General features: G+C 42.6%; 1 protein-coding gene across 2 annotated transcripts; it reads left to right on the top strand.

The window, feature by feature from the left end:
- The first annotated feature begins 587 nt into the window (after positions 1-587).
- nfe2l3 (nfe2 like bZIP transcription factor 3) lies at positions 588-16,432 on the top strand. Of its 2 annotated transcripts, none has more exons than XM_079523447.1 (5): positions 588-1,784; positions 3,784-3,851; positions 12,203-12,316; positions 12,638-13,097; positions 13,742-16,432. In XM_079523447.1, exons 1-5 carry the CDS (start codon positions 1,274-1,276, stop codon positions 14,524-14,526), a joined length of 1,938 nt encoding a protein of 645 aa, XP_079379573.1. In that variant the 5' UTR covers positions 588-1,273; the 3' UTR covers positions 14,527-16,432. The 2 variants fall into 2 exon arrangements, with proteins under 2 accessions (XP_079379573.1, XP_079379572.1); XM_079523446.1 differs by having other exon boundaries at positions 590-1,780; positions 3,780-3,851.
- The last annotated feature ends 439 nt before the right edge of the window (positions 16,433-16,871 follow it).

Below are 16,871 nucleotides of genomic sequence, written 5' to 3'. Positions count from 1 at the left end.
TACACAGTATACAATGTGGCCCTCTGTCAGGAGTTAGTGTGGAACTAGTGGCCCTCTCCATCTTCAAAGTTGCCCACCCTTGTCCTACCGTACAAATGGTACTTTTCATGTGAGTCCAAATCTATAGTCCAATGCTATAAATATAATGCTTTGTCAAAACATTTTTATGTGCTTCTTTGGTTGAAAATCCAGAGGTCAAAGCGAATTATTGCTCCATGTATTTATATGTATTTGTTTGTTTTATGAAGTATTATGCCTACTCCATGGTGACGTTTACAGTGGTGACATCCTCAGCTCTGCTCAGCACATGTTTATAAAAAACAATGAACCAATCACAGAGTGAAGGCATACTTCGTCGTACGGTCGTGTCGCGCGAAAGGAACCAAATAGCTGATCTACAAGCTCACAACGCGTCGTAAAGGCGAAGCGTTGTGAGCTTGTAGACCTGCTATTTTGGGCACGCGACACGAACGTACGACGGAGAATATGCTATAACTGTCGTTCCGGGTCGTTAGCCAATCACAGCGCTAGTGCGGCCTTCCATTCTATGGGATCTAGACTCCACCAATAGTCATCTCACAACAACAGCTAACATCAACTTCCTCCTGGCAAATAATACACAAAGTAGTCACTGTTTCAGAGGTAAGAGGTTTCAAAGCGTAGTTAACATAAACATTACCACTTTCACCAGGACAGGTGTAGGTGATAGAATATCAGTATAGTTATTAATATTAGTTTTAGTTTTTGTTACAACCAGCAGACCCCAAATCTTCCACGGCAACAGAGTTTGATTGGACGAGGAAAGCAGCCAGACAGTTGTTTTTAATGGAAACCACCGGCATTTAACCCCTGGCCTGCCACAATTCCGCACCACCCCAAACAAGGAAATCGGTTAACAACAACTAGGGGATGATTTGAACCTATTATACTTATACATGATTATAAGATTGGTCTAAAACGAGAGTTTCAGTAAAAATGTATCTATAACGACGTTATAAAGTCAGTTAGTTTGGTTAGTTGCTGCATACTGCAGTAGTTTGCTGATGTTGCTGCTCGACAACCAATCTGTCAATCACAGCGCCTTGTCCGTCCCTCCGGGCCATGGGATCGTTACTATAGCCCAACAGTTTTTGCCGGCTCGGGCGGACCTCTTTGTCTGACAGGGGAACGCATGCTCTTTTGTTAGTCTTTTTCTTTGTTCAGACGGGGAAAAGGGGGTCGGTTGAGGGATAACAATTTCTCATCCGTCGTAATTCTCAAGAGCATATAGAAAATGCAAATCGCGAAAAAATATCTCACAGAAGGTCTGATCCAGTTCACGATCTTACTCAGTTTGATTGGAGTTCGCGTGGATGTCGATAGCTACTTGAACGGCTATTTCACGCCTCACGAGATTAACTTGGGACCCAGCTCAGCCTACATCCAGGCCCCCTATCACAGTCTGAGAGACAACCAAGATGGATACAGCGTCCACCCCAAGTGTCCCGAATTGGACTATTTCTTCGCCAGTCGCCGGCTACTGGACCAGGTTCGGACACTTGGGTCCTCCCCGCGGTTCCCCACTCGGCTGAACGCTTGGCTGGTCCACCAGGTGCCTGACACTGACAGGACCGGGACCGATGAGCCTTCGGACAACAGTAATGTCATTGACACCGTCCCTGGGTTGGACAGCACCACCACCGGGGAACATGACGGTCAGCACCTGCCTGACAGTGGACAAGGGGAGTGCCAAACAACAAGGCCTTGCTCCACTGGAGCCTGTGAGGAGGATCTGCAAGAGGCAAGTGTTTGCAGTGATGGTGATCTAATGTGCAACATTATTCACACTGTAAAGAAAGTTCCTTTACTAAACTTAAACAACCACCACGTACAGCATGCCAACTGGAGTTATTATGCATAAACTACTACATGTGGCATTTAATTCCCCCCCCAATGATCATGATGCCAGCCAGAGCTGTGGTTAGCTATGTGTTGTTAGCTAGCTAATGCCAATCTACGAAGTTATGCAATGATTGGCCATTCCATTCCACAGGTCACTTAATGTTCCATATTCCATACACAATGTCGTGCTAAACTTCTGATGTGCATTCACATTTCAACTTGTCAAGGGCTACCAGTACCATGTCTCTTTGGGAAATTTGAACCTATTACGTGGTGATGGTGTGACTAATTTGCAACGTGTATCTGCAGTTTACTTTAAATTGAACATTACAGTACTGCTGTTACTGTGTTTGTTTATTGTACTGTTATTTAGCTTAACTGGCTTAACTTACTGGCTCAATGCACATCTTTGTAAGTCTCCCAACTGAATATCCAGTGCACCTGTTAACCTCCATTGTTTAACAAGCCATTGTAATAGGCTACCTTCCCCACAAGTCAGAACCGTTTGAATTATTACTTTTCTCCCAGATTAAGTCATATTAGGCTTTTGGCTACTTCCTCATCCGCAACGAGTCAACTATATTCTCTGTGAGTCAACTCAACACTATATTCGCTTGGTGCCTACACTACTGTTTACATTTACATCAACCAGTCACTGATTTGGATTGGATTTCCTTATTCGCTGCAAAGACCTACATTGCATTTTTATGATTTTATGATTAGGCCTATAAGTTGTACCACTGGTTGATTGTCATACTCATACATTGTCTATCTTCATGCAATCGTTCATAAAGCCCACCTCTGATTCCCCATAGTGAGCCAGTCTTACTGGTTCAGGGGAGAGACAGCTGCTACATATAGGCTCTACAGTATGTGATCCCAGAGGCCTGTCCTGACTCTGTAACTGTATCTCTCTTGTCTGGCTGCACCACCAGCTGCAGGGCTGTAGTAGAGAGGTGGAGAAGTGAGGCTTAGTCACACACCCTGTTTGCTTATACAAAAGCAGTGGACCACACTTGCACAGCCCTGCAAGGAACGTCCTGGTGACGGAGATCATGTTGACATTGTCTTTGATTCTTCACCTACTTTTTCTACATTTTGTGTAAGGTTTTTAAAAGCGCTGACTACAGTTGCACTTGCAGATTATCAGAGGCGTTTTGGGCTGGACGAGCATCTTCATCAGAAGTCTACAAGTCCAAACATGGAGCCTGCTTAGAACTTTCCCTAGCATCAACATTATGTCAACACAGCAGGCGCTCCCCTTGACTGCTCTCATATAGCTCCATAGCTTATGTAATTGGGGCAGTGAATTTAGTAATGTGAAGAACATTCTGTCCTTGCAGGCCACATTTTATGCTGCAGTAGGGTGACTATAGGGTCCTGTTGCTGTTAAGCACGTAAGCTCTTCCTATATGATTAGCCTTATGACACTGAGACTTAAAGAGGACCAAAGGCCTAGTTTTATATGTTATGTTCTCATATTCCCCACTCACACATTCCAAATGCAAAGTGTCCTGGCACACAACACACACACAAGTCCTTGAGTTCATGTATCAGGAGCCCATGACCTGACCACAGTTGACCGCCAGATAATAACAGTTGTGTCTGACAGTGAGTTAAGCTGGGCTGGGCTCAGCTCCTTGAGCAGTTACAACCACTGCTCATTTACAACACACTCTCTGCGCCAGAACAGACTATGGATTGTTGTCTCAGACATCCAATTAAAAAATGAATGCTGGATTGGGCTCACCAAGCCAGAAATACAATGATCTGCATTAAATTGCTTGCAAACAAACCAATAGGCAGTTTTTCTTAATGTTTCTCTTTTCTTTGTCATGCTGTTTGTCAACTGTGTCTTAATATTTACTTTCTGCATCTGCATTTCTTTGCCCCACTAGGAAGATGACACCAAAGAGGAGGAGGCCATTGTACTCAGTCAGCTGACACAGAGTTCTACACTGGAACAAGAGGTGAGCATCCTCGGTTCCAGAACCCATACGGATTTTACACCCAGCGATTACCAATGTTTTTACTAATATTTTGTCAAAAAATACAAAATCAGTTCTAATCAAAAGCTAAAAAGCTGAAAGCTGAAAAACATAGATTTCATTACATTTCTTCAAAGATGGAAAATAAACAAATGTAGCCGATCTACAAGCTCACAACCTGTAAGCTTGTAGATCACCAAGTTGAAAGTGGTTAATAATGGCCTGGGCGGCTGGCATAGCTGTCTGGGGACCTAGGCTGGTAATCCAGCCTGACAGTGTGTTGCGGGTTCGACCTTTGCTTCGTGTCCCCCCCCCATCTATCCACATTTCCTGTCAGCCTACTATAAATCTGTCGATACAGGCAGAAATCACCCACATTGGCTGCATAATTGCCGATACAGGTAACGGGGGGGGGGAATCTAATAACCGATAAATCAGTCTGACTAGTATCAATATTGTCACACTTGTGTGCTGATCAATGGAAGTACTTTAATGTCCAAAGTGTTATCAAACAGGTTCTCCAGAACTTTTAGCATGAATGGAGTGTTTCCCATTAGATTTACAAATGTCATCTTCACAGTTCACACACAAATGTGAAATGTTTTGACAGAGACAAGGTTTATCATACAGTTTACATTGTGCTTTCAAATTACTAGCCCAATCATTGATACACAAACATAATCAAATGCTTAGAGCCTTTACCAAAATGTAAAATGCCAGTGGAGACCTCGGGTTAGGGCTATCTTGCCATGCCTTACCCCTTAATGGTTTAAATAGCCGATCTACAAGCTCACAATGTGTCGATGTAGATCGGTTAGTTGAACTATTTTAAAATGTTTTCCAAAATAGTAAAAAAAAAAAAGGCAAATAGTTTTAGGGGTAAGAGGTGGCGCAAGATACGGTAGTCAGTCTAGACATAGTCAAAGGGGCTTTGACTGTATACCCTGATACCTGACTGACTTCTCCAAAGTGAGTGACAGCCACAATGCTAGAGGGAACGACAAGTTCCGACAACGCTCTGGCACTACCGAAAATATAGAACAAACATGGGAAAATTCTCATTCTACTACTCTGCCACCAACATGTGCAATGCCCTGACACCATCCATTTATAAAATGTGAATCACTCTGATTTCTTTCAAAATAGCCTGAAAAACTATATCAGGAAACCACAGGGGAGCAATTTCCCATAGAAAAGAGGTGTCATTCACTGCTGACGTTTTCCACTTTTCTCCTTTGTACATATAGTGTTTTTACCAGCTGCTATGCAATAGCAAGCCGAGTCTATAATCGATGTGCAAGGTAGTGTGAATCTATTTTGCGTCCGAGCATAGACATGGTAGCGCCCCGCCTGCCTCTGATTGGCCTACCGACACTGCCCGTCTTGACTGTCCTCCCTCCGAGGTGGATGTGGCTAATTAGCTATGCTGGATAGTCAGATGTGATCATGTGAGGTTACTCCGTGGTGGGAAATAATACAAGTACGGTATGATACAAGAGTATTTGTAACTTGTAACTTTTATTTTTGTAGAAGAGGCAAACTAATATTGTTTGCTTTGATGGAATAATTGATCGTATATGATTTGATTTGGGTGTGTTCTAAATAAAGTGTTTGTGTTGATTATTGTGTAATTTATTTGTATGTGTAAACTTGAAACATTATTGTACTGTAAAAAGGTCTCTTCCCTTCATCTTTATCCTTTTCAGTATAATAGTATTAGTTTACTATAATTAGATTTATACACGATAATCAACACTAACACTTTATTTAGAACACACCCAAATGAAATCATAGTACAACGTTCGTGTTCAATCAATTTTTCAATCAAAGCAAACAATATTAGTTTGCCTCTTCTAGCGCGTGCCAAACTGTAATTCTCTTCATTATTTCCCACCACAGAGTAACCTTGCATCTATCTCTGAGGACCGTCAAGACGGGCAGTGTCGGTAGGCCAATCAGAGGCAGGCGGGACGTTACCATGTCTAGTATGCTCGGACGCAAAATAGATTCACGCAGTCCAGTAGTCCTTTAGTCCTGTAGTCCAGCTGGTTTTCGCCATAGAGTATAAAGAAGGATAGAGACTGAACTGGAGCGTTAGCCCCGCCCCCCGCTATTCATTTCAGTGGAAATTGCTCAGTGGCGTTTTGAAGCACCCGGAAGACTGCCGGAAGTATAATTATAACTCAATGGCTCGAGCGAGCGGAAGTTTAGCCTAGCCTAGCCCCGGACCTCAATTTTGAGGTCCGGGCTTACGCACGTGACGTCATGAACGTCCGTCCACTTCCATTAAAGTGCTACAATTCCACATTTCGCCAGTAGGTAGTGGCATCTTCAACGTTGGATAGCCTTACTGGGGGCTTGGTTTTCTCGTTGGCTGATGTGTGTGCGCACCGCAAATATTTCCGGGCGGAACCAAAATAGAGAATCTTGGTTCCTGCCTAAACTACTGCGCTGAAACTGACAGAGGCAGTTATAGCGGACCCCCGCAGATATTAATAATGCAGCTGGTAATTAATTGATTTAATCAATTTGCGCTTGTTTATTTGTTGTTTATTTGTCTCTAGAGTCTTGATGAAAGCATGATGAAATTGAAACTGTGTGGGTTTAATTCATTTTCAAAAATGCTAAATCAGTATTAGTTGGCACCGTCTATAGACCGCCTGACCAGCATAGGTTCTATGATATACTTGAGGGGTGCTTAGCTGGGGAGGAATGTCTATGGACCTCAAAACCTACTCTAGCGAGGCCTTTAACGTTGAACTGGAGAATCTGGATTGGTCCGATGAGCTCAGGAGCACACTAGTCGAAGAAGCATGGCTTGGCTTCAAAACCAAATTTCGACATACTGACAAAAAATGCTCTGAACTTCTAAAATGCAAGTCCAAGCTAGCCAAGCGCTTCGACTGTGATCTCCAAACCCAACTGGGCATCTTAAAAATAAAAACCCAACGAAACAAGCTAAGAAACATTGTAACTACCATGACGAAATCCAAGGCCAACTACTTAAACAACATCTTTACAAACATTGCAACAACGCTGGTTAACAAACTGCCCTCCCACTCTGGGCGTTTTGGTGTAGATCACATCAAAGACTTCTACAAAAACCTAGGTGTTTGTAAAGATGATTTTAAACTGGAAATGGTAACAACTGAGGTAACAACCCTTCAACCCCACAAGGCCACTGGTCATGAGTCATGACAATATTCCCTCCAAATGTCTCAGAGACTCTGCCATCTCTATAGCGTGTGAAAACGTGTACGTCACCAAGAGGGGGGCGGCGTCTGAAAAGCTAGGGACGGCCCTCTCGTGGGCATTCAATTCTAGCCCACATCACTCAGAATAGAGTGACGGTGGTATTTTTTTGTAAATATTGAGCTCGTTCTTGGCGATAACATAGTGAACAAACACCAGGATGGATAGAAAGAACGTCGGGCCCAAATACATTACAAGGACAAGGAAAATGTTGTGAACAAACACGGCTGTGCTTAGATACTTTGTTGAACGTTATGTCTCTGCGCCCTCTCCATCAAACGGGGACAGGTCCCCAAGATTTCAAACTGGCCAAAGTAACCCCCCCTGTACAAGAAAGGGAGCAAATTAGACCCTGGAAACTACCGCCATATTTCTATTCTTAGCTCCATCTCAAAAGTGATGGAAAGAATAGTCTATGAACAGGTTGAAAAGTATCTTGCCACAAAAATAAATAATGTACGAATTCCAATCCGGCTTCAGAACATCCCACTCCACTGACGCATGCCTCCTCTATTTGAGTGACAAGGCAGATGGCTTCTTGATTAGAGTGGGTGACAGTATTATCACATGAAAAGATGAAATTACCTACCTAGGTTCCATCCTGGAGGCAAATCTTTCCGTTGATAAAATGGCCACCAACGTAATCAAAAAGGTCAACCAAAGAACAAGATTCCTATACAGGATCTCCTCACTGGTCGACAAACACCTTGAAGACCCTAACAGGAGCCCTCGTACAAGGTTTCTTCGACTATGCATCCACCTCTTGGTACCACGGAACCTCAAAGGCCCTTAAAACAAGGCTCCAGACTTCCCAAAACAAACTGGTCAGGCTTCTATTTGGCCTCTCTACCCCCGAACCCCTGCCCACTTTGACAGGCTGGAATGGCTCAGGGTTGACGACCGAGTACAGCATCTTGCAATGGGTCTGGTCCACAAGATTCGATACGCTATATGTGCAACCCAGATTCGGCACAAACAAGGGACTAAATTAATTTTTCGCTCCTATGCCACCAAAATATGGAACGCCCTACCAACATTAAGACATGCAAATCCCTTGACTCCTTCAAAACCGCTCTCAAAGGGCACCTACGGACCTTCGAAACAGGCCCCGTAAAATCTGAATCTATATAGAAGTGTATATTTGTACGTCTCTAAATGTTTTGATGAATTGAAAACGGTGGGCCCTATTGTAAACAAGTGTAATGCTTTATGGTGTCTTCCACTCACAGCCCCCCCCGCTCCATAGATCACCGTGATTGAAAAGAATAATCCAAAATGAATTTTGTATTGTCCGAAACATGCAGAAAACAAGCAACGCGTGTCTTTGTGTCCAGTCACCAGTGGTGTAGTGGTGTTTTATTTTTTGTTTTAATGACATCACGTGCACACGTGCACGCACGCGCAACCGACAACAACAACCGACAACTCACAGCTGACAGTGAGTCAACTCATGACGAGACCAGCATTAGAAAATATCTTCTTAATGAACTTAAAATTGATTAATATTATAGTTTAGTGTTGTATAAATAGTAGGAAACTTTAGGAATCTCAAGGAATGCCTTGAATTTAAAGGTGTAGGCCATAATACAAAGAAACATAACACTGCACATGTATAATTGTGGGAAAGGTTAAACAAAAACTTTTTATGTTCTAGTTTCAAATAATATGTACAGTAATTTTTACTTTTTTGCCATTTTGTATTTTGTTCAGGTAAATAAAAGCTGCATAGGCTATTATATTATTAAGTAGCAGTGTTGTTCAAGTTACTTTTAAAAAGTAAAGAGTTAGTTACTTATCTAAAAAAGTAACTAATTACTTTACTAGTTATTAAATTATGAAAGTAACTAGTTATAGTTACTTTACTTTACTTTAAAAAATAATATTAAAAAACGATTTAAAAAAAGGTTTTTTATTCTGTCGCACAGTAAAAGAAAAGACAACTCCCTCTTATGAAATGTTGTGGAACAATAAAACATGTTCAGAAATGTTGCCAGCCATCTTTATTGCCTTCAAAACAAATGGTGCTGTGCAATATGAAAATATAATAATAATCAAATAAAAGATTAGTAGGGCCTACACACCGTAAAGTTAACAATATTTTGGCAGTATTCAAGTAAATCAACTACACTCCTTTGGCAGACTGACATTACAGAAAAATAAGTTCAATCAACTGAAGACAGCCTCACAAAGAGAAACTATCAGTAAAACTATTTACCTCACATCTGGCCATTTTGAACAAAACAAGGATGGATAAACTTAAGAAAGTGCTTTAATTTATCAAATGTATTTTTGAGCTCATCTTCCATTTTAGAATATTCCCTGTTCAGGTATTTGGGAGATGTATTTCTGCACTTTGGCTCTGCTTTCACTGGTATTTTGCTGACCAGTGCTCTGAAAGGAACAAACTCCACCGTTGAGAGGGGAAGCATTTCCTCAACAACATACCTGGCAATCATTTTGTCAAGTTGACTTTTGGTGACATGCTGCGGGTAAAGGACGACATGGGAAATGCACCTGTCCGGGTATGTTTGCATTTCTGTCAAGAAAAGGTTAATAATCACATTAAAACGCGATTATTTCTTGCTGATGGAAACAGCTGTTGTTTCATGATGATTCATTAATCTTAAAGGACCACTTCACCACTTCAACCTATCTTCGTAAAATAGGTCCTCACTAATAATCGTGATAAAATGGCACTATTTCTTTCTATTCAGTCTGTGTCTCATAGGAGGGCAGTTCAGAGACCCGTCCACCAGTGACATCATCGATGGGGAATCCAAACTAAATAGAAACTGCAGGCTTTCTATTCCTGAAAAGTTGCAATGCGAAAATGGAAGCCATTGTTCTCACGATAATACAAATCTAAAAATGTTTGTAAAAAAATCGTGTTTAAAAAATAAATCTGCCTAACGATGATGTCACTGGTGGACGGGTCTCTGAACTGCCCACAGCCCTCGTATGAGACACAGACCGAGTAGAAACAAATGGTGCCATTTTATCATGATTATTAGTGAGGACCTATTATATGAAGATGAAGTGGTGAAGTGGTCCTTTAAAAGAAACACATAGCCTAGTAAATAAATAATAAATGAGGTAAATGCACATTTCACTTTGCACAGCATGTTACTTAGTTTACTTTACTTCAGGCAGCTCGCCTAGTTGGTCATCCACTGTCACTGCGTCTGCTGCTGGAGGTGTAGGAGGCGCGGCTGCAGTAGCATAACTAAAAAGTTTGCTTTGAAGGAATCTTTTCCTAAGCTGCGTTCAGACCATACATATATTTGCCTCGGTTCGTCCCGTTTGTACCGCGCCAGGTCGCGCCGCGCCTGTTCGCGCAATTCTCGTCTTTCCATTGACTTTGTGAGTAATGGAGTAAACTTAATCAACAGTGTTGCCTTCATGCAGTGTATGAGGACGTTCATGGTAAACAAATTATTTGTTTTGGGTACTCGTACTTGACACGGTGTGAGTCTGGGGGGAGGTGTCGGCCGGGGGGCCAGCTAGAAACCGGTTATCCATCCATCCATCTTCAACCGCTTATCCGTAGTCGGGTCGTGGAGGCAACAGCACCACCAGAGAGCTCCAGACTTCCCTCTCCAGAGCAACATTACTGACTTCCTCCTGGGGGATGTTCCAAGGCCAGTGAGTCGATGTAATCCCTCCATCTGTGCCTTGGTCTGCCCCGGGGTCTCCTCCCAGTGGGACGTGCATCGAGGACCTTCCTAGGGAGATGCCAGAGAGGCATCCTAACCAGATGCCCGAACCACCTAAGCTGGCTCCTTTCCAGGCGAAGGAGCAGCAGCTCTACTCCGAGTCTCCCGCGTGACTGAACTTCTCACCCTATCTCTAAGGGAGATGCCAGCCACCCGTCGGAGAAAACTCATTTCGGCCGCTTTTATTCCCGACCTTATGCTGCTAGCAATTGACCAAAGGATTTTTGGGTACAGTGCGTCTATGTGGGGGGGACGCGTTGTAGGTTGTACGTGCGTGCACCGTTCCGTTCCGTCCCTGCGCGTGCACGTCAAAAAAATGACTGGTACCACAGCGTGGTAGTGAGTTCTACGACCACGACACCACTGTTTGTGTCTGTTTGTGCGACTCAAACGCTATGGGCCCTTACGGAAGCATCGCAGGTCTAAAATCCAAGTTGATGTTCAATGCCATCTGTTTCCAAGCTATATTGTAGTACAGTCAACAGTAGCCTGCTAATAGGCTGCTTATTATTAAGTCTACAATGACATGATCAATCATCATTTTTCATCCAGCGTGTCTTTTTGAGTTTAAGGTTCAAAACAATGAAATAACCATATTTCATATGGCAACTTACATAAAGCCACTTTTCTTGGCCAGTGGGAGTGGGACATATTAGGCTACTACTACTCGTGTCTCTCTTTGTTTAGCCTACAAATAATCGCGGAGATTGCATCGATGAGTCATATTTATTTTTCACCGTCACATCAGCATATTAGGAACAAAGGGGCTGTGTTCAAAAGAAAAGCTTCCTCGTCATCCACTCTGTTCAACCATTAAGCACAGTCAGCTGTCTGGTGTCATTATCTTTAAAAGAGTGAGAGAATTCTTATAATTGTGTAGACTACATGAGGGAACATTAAACGATTAAGTAGATAAACACAGTGAGTGTCCTCTTCTACAACAACATTATAAGGGAGAAGGGACATTCAAATATAAAGTTGACGTGCAGCAGGGATATCATTAGAGGCAGATGTGCATACTTTTTGAACACAAGCAAGAGAGATGGGAGAGCAGGAGAGAGGGAAAGAGTAGGAGATGGAGAGAAGGTACCGTCCCGGAATTAATGTTTTTTACGGGGGGTTTGACCCGTAAAAAAGTGATAATGATAATTTCTCTAAAATCTTGACTCGTCCGCCAGTCCCGCGATTCAACCCGTGGGACTGACTATTTCTGACTATTACATTATTCAATCAATCAAAAAGAAACAGCACATGATATTGTGAAAGTTGTCTTTTTCAGATTCAGTTTCTTCTCTTAAAAATAGACTGAAAAGTATATTTTTGTTTAAAAACAATTGCTTTGTCAATGTGTTGTTTTGCGTTTTTCAGAGCCTGCTGGATAGCAGGTCAGACAGCACCCTGTCTGACCTGGTGCATCCTCATCCCATTGACATTGACCAGCAATGGAGCAATTTCCTCGCACTGCCTGTCACCGACTTAGATGTAAGTTCTCCAAGTATATGTATTTGTTAATGTCAGATTGTCTAAAGGTGACTGCACTGAACACCAATGCAATTCACTGATTTTTACTGATGTTATTTAGATACCACGTTGTTTAAAGAGATGCTACCTGTTTACCATTACTATTACAGATGCCAACAGTCTACCATTGTTTACCTGATATCCTAGTTTCTTTGAGGCAATTTCTAGTTTTGATCAATTGCATTTCTCTATACTATTTACAGAGAGCAGGCAACCAGGTTTATTTTTTACTTTTATGTAACTGTGCTTGTCCAGTCAAATTAATTCTGATCTCCTATTTAGGACTTGGACCCACTGGTTATGGAGCGACTTTCTGATCTGGGCTCAGACATCGGCGGTGCCATCAGCCAGGATGTCAGTCTGCGCGATGCCATGGTAACCAGGGCCGGACTCTACGGAGCCATGTCGGAGAGGCCTGAAGGCAGGCTGGCAGCCCAGCGCCCGCCGCCATTCTTTAGACTGGAATCTGCAAATGCCTCTCACTCGCCGTCAGGGCTGGGCCTGGGCAGTGGGGTGCTTCCCTTTGCCTCAGTATGTAACGCAACGAGGAATGTGTCGTCGTCCCACGGCACTCTGGATGGTTGTCTGGACGAGGCGGTGTTCGAGCAGATTAACCTGCTGGGTCTGGAGGGCCTAGATACCATGGAGAGTCTGGGGAGCATTGACCCCCGAGTCCTAGAGGACCTGGACTCTGATTCCGGACTGTCACTGGAGAGCAGCTCTCAGGGTCCGACCTCCCCAGGTCAGTTGAATATTCTGTAGTTGGTAACCTAGATGAACGTCCTCTTCTTTCTTTAACCTTTATTTATTCAGGAAGGTCAGTTGAGAGCAAGCTCTCTTTTCCAATGACGCCCTGATTACAGTAAACATAACATACAATTTAAACACAAATACAGATAATAAACAATTCAAAGTGAACAAGTACAGCTAGATCTCAAATAAATCCTTACAAGTCTTTTAAATCGTTCAAGTGAAATCCAGTTATTCAGTTTTATTGTTGTAGACAGTTCCATATGTGAGGCGCATAGTAATGAACCCTCAATGTGCTTCCACGTGTATCTGTAGCTTCCACAGTATGAGTATATAGTGAAAATAACCGGTCTAGAGATCGACTATTTTCACTGTTTTTGTACACCACCATTATACAATGAAGTATAATACACAGTTAATAAAACAAAACAAATTTAGAGAATTATTAATTAACTTTTTGGTCGATTTGTTGATTTATAAACTTATTTAAAAAAATATATATAAATTATTAGTAAGTCGGTTATTTGTTAGATATCGGTTTTGATATATTTTTGGTTAATTGCCCAGCCTATTCTGGAGTCAGACGTGTAATTGTACTTATATTTGACACTCATATTGAACTCTTCACTCGCCCAGGTACCTTGGAGGAGGTGTCGTCGTCATCGTCGTCGTCCAGTTCATACTGTGGGGACGAGGGCGGGGCGACGGGCTACAGCAGTGAGGCGGACTCCATCCCCGCCAAAGGTGTTGCCGAGTACACCACAGAGTGGTCGCCTGTGGATCTGAGCGAGAGCGTGTGGCACGACCACAGCTACTCCTCCCCCGCTTTCCTCCACCAGCCATCAGCGGCCATGTTCCCCCACAAAGGCATCAAGGAGGAGCCTCTGAGCGAGGACGAGGACCAGAGCACGGAGGAGGACAGGGAGATGAGTCGCGACGAGATGCGCGCCCGCTCCATGTGCATCCCGTTCTCGGCCCTGCAGATCGTCAACATGCCCGTGGAGGAGTTCCTGGAGGTTCTGGAGGGCCATGGCTTCTCGTCCGCACAGGTGACCCTCTTGAGGGACATTCGGCGGCGCGGGAAGAACAAGCTGGCGGCGCAGAACTGCCGCAAGCGCAAACTCGACGCGATCTCTGGGCTCCAGGAGGAGGTGGCGAGGCTCCATGCGCAGAGAGACAGGCTGCTCAGGGAGAAGCAGCTCACCACCAAGACGATGGGCGCCGTAGGTCAGCAGATACAGCAGCTCACCAGGGACGTGCTGTCCAGGCTCAGGGATGAATCGGGACAGGCCCTGGGCTCAGAGAGATACACCCTGCAGTGCGGGGCTAATGGAAGGGTTGTAGTTCAGCCCATAAGAAAACCTACGGTCTCCTCAACAGTAGGAAGTAAAACGGACAAGAGGAAGAAGGACAAAAAGTGAAGCAGCGTGGCCTGCTGGGACATGGGTGTTTTGTAGATTTTTCTTTTGCATATTTGTGAAATCACTTGCCTGGCTCTGGTTTGGGGATTTCCTTCTTTGAAAGTTTGGGGATTCAACTCTGTTGGGAGCCCAAAAGGGCCAATAACTCAACGTATCTGTAAATACATCTCCTTGGTTGGGAAAAAAGTAGCTTACACACTGGACAGTTATATTTTGCGTATGGTTGTACATGGGCTATTTGGTTACTTGTGTGGGGGTATGGGTGATACACAAGTGATGACTATACCAGTGTCCTCGTCATCGCATACAACTTTTACACTGTTGACCGAGGAGACGGCCACATTGTATGAAGGTCACCATAGCATAACTGGTAAACCATATGAACCCTAGTGTCCCTGTTTTGGGGCAAACGTTCTGCAAAAATAGCAGATATACATCATGTATTGGTGTTCACAACGTGATCTGTTGTGAGCTTGTGGATCAGCCATTTTCTGCGAAGAGATTTGTTGTTGGGGGTGGGGGGGGGGGGAGGGGGAGGGTCATGTATTGAACCCTGGGGGACCCCGGCAAATAAAGTACCATATACAGTATAGGGTTGAATTAACAGAACAAAATGGCGGTTCAGATTTGGTTCACTCTCAAATACAATAATGTGTTTTTGTGGAAACAACAAACCTAATATCTGTAATCAGTTGGCACAGTCCTGTCTCTCTCCATGAGATGCAGAGCAACTATTAGAAAGTCTGAAAAGGTAATAATTCATTCTTAGATAGTCAAAAGGGCAGCATCAATGCATTCTGCTTATAAGAGCAAATGTAACTTGTACTGTATGTGACAAACATTTAGATAATCATTTCGCATTTGTGATGAAAGTAGAGATCAAAAGTAGTAGACATTTAAAAGTATGCCCCTATTTCTTGTCAAATGTGACTTACAACAAAATACCAATGACAAATCTCAAAAGGCCTTAAGTTAAATTTGTATGAGTATTTTAATTATTGTGTGTATCAGAGATACACAGTTGTGCATTTGTTATGATGTCTTATTTTTTAAGTGGCTACCTTTTTATGTGTTATTTAAATTTAAAGCACAGTTAATTTGAAGCACAGTGAATTTTGCTTACGCCCCTTGTTTGAAGTACTTTTGTTTGCGTTTCGGGGGCAAACTTTACTCATTTTGCCTCACCCACAATTTATTTCATGGTATACTTTGGACGGAGTTGACAGAATACAATTTTTTATTTCTTGCCATTGCATTTGTTTATATGGGAGTTGAGGGAACTTGGAGGCTACTACAAATACAGTACTTCACAACAGATATTGTCACTTAAATGTACCAAAATCACTTATGTGTGGAAACACCTGTATGTGTGCTATGTGAGGCGATACAATCAACAACTCTATTACCGGTAGTAAAAAGAAGAAATGTATAATAGTTCCATTTTCAGCATATGAATAGAATAAGTTGAACAATGTCTGGAAGCTGAAAAGGAAAAAAAATGTTACTTGTTTAAAAATTAAGATTTCAAGATTGTGGGTACGTTTACCCACATGCAGTTTGTGTGTTTGTGTGTATTTGCGAGCGAGTGTGAGATATTGGAGAAAAACACACTAAATATACTAATATTTTTAGTGTGGTCCTTGAGGTAGTTTTATTGAGTCCTAATAAATTTATATTTATTTTTTTCTTTTTTATTTTTTGTTTGACCAAATTCTTTCATTACCTTTTTTTTCTTCCCTGAGCTGGAAATGAGTGATTTTCTTTTGTTTGTTTTGTTTGTCAGATTTTTTTTACTTCAGTATGCATGGTGATTGATACATGTAGAAATGAGTTCTCTGAAGAAAGTTGTGTTCTTGCGCACATTCATTCTTTCTGATTAAAAGAACTAAAGGAAAAATGAAGCCATCATTATTGTGTGTGTGTGTGTCTGTTACTGGAGTGAAGAATACTGAAGAATACCACATACAAATCTTAAATGGCAATACAAAATGTTATGGGACTGTCACTGCACATCTGTAAACTAATCTTGTTACAGTTAAATACGAGGACATTTTGATGATGTTCTGGGAGGGACGGGTAAATGGACGGGTAAATGCTAAAGACGGTTGTGGTCAAGATTCCAGAAGTTTAAAATAATGCTGCTATATATCCTCTTTTCGGATTGATCATGAAGGGCAGACGGTTGGTCGAGCAAGAGAGAGGTTGCACTTGCAGATGAGATTTTGCACTGGGAGTGGGGTCACTGGGATGTATTCTGGATGTATTTCGTATTATGGACTTTGGGGGGCAGCAGTTAGCCGAAAGTCGTACAGCTACTGCAGCCATCCGAAAATAACCTAACCAAA

This window comes from Electrona antarctica, assembly GCF_951216825.1.
Source record: "Electrona antarctica genome assembly, chromosome: 15".
In the NCBI taxonomy this organism is placed as follows: domain Eukaryota; kingdom Metazoa; phylum Chordata; class Actinopteri; order Myctophiformes; family Myctophidae; genus Electrona; species Electrona antarctica.
This window is presented reverse-complemented; position numbering and strand designations above follow the sequence as displayed.

Bases quoted from the DNA above. Each gene is read 5' to 3' on its own strand.
- nfe2l3 (XM_079523447.1), top strand. From the start codon at position 1,274: ATGCAAATCGCGAAAAAATATCTCACAGAAGGTCTGATCCAGTTCACG. The intron at 12,317-12,637 runs GTAAGTTCTCCA...TCTCCTATTTAG, and splicing joins TGCCTGTCACCGACTTAGAT to GACTTGGACCCACTGGTTAT. The intron at 13,098-13,741 runs GTCAGTTGAATA...TCACTCGCCCAG, and splicing joins TCAGGGTCCGACCTCCCCAG to GTACCTTGGAGGAGGTGTCG.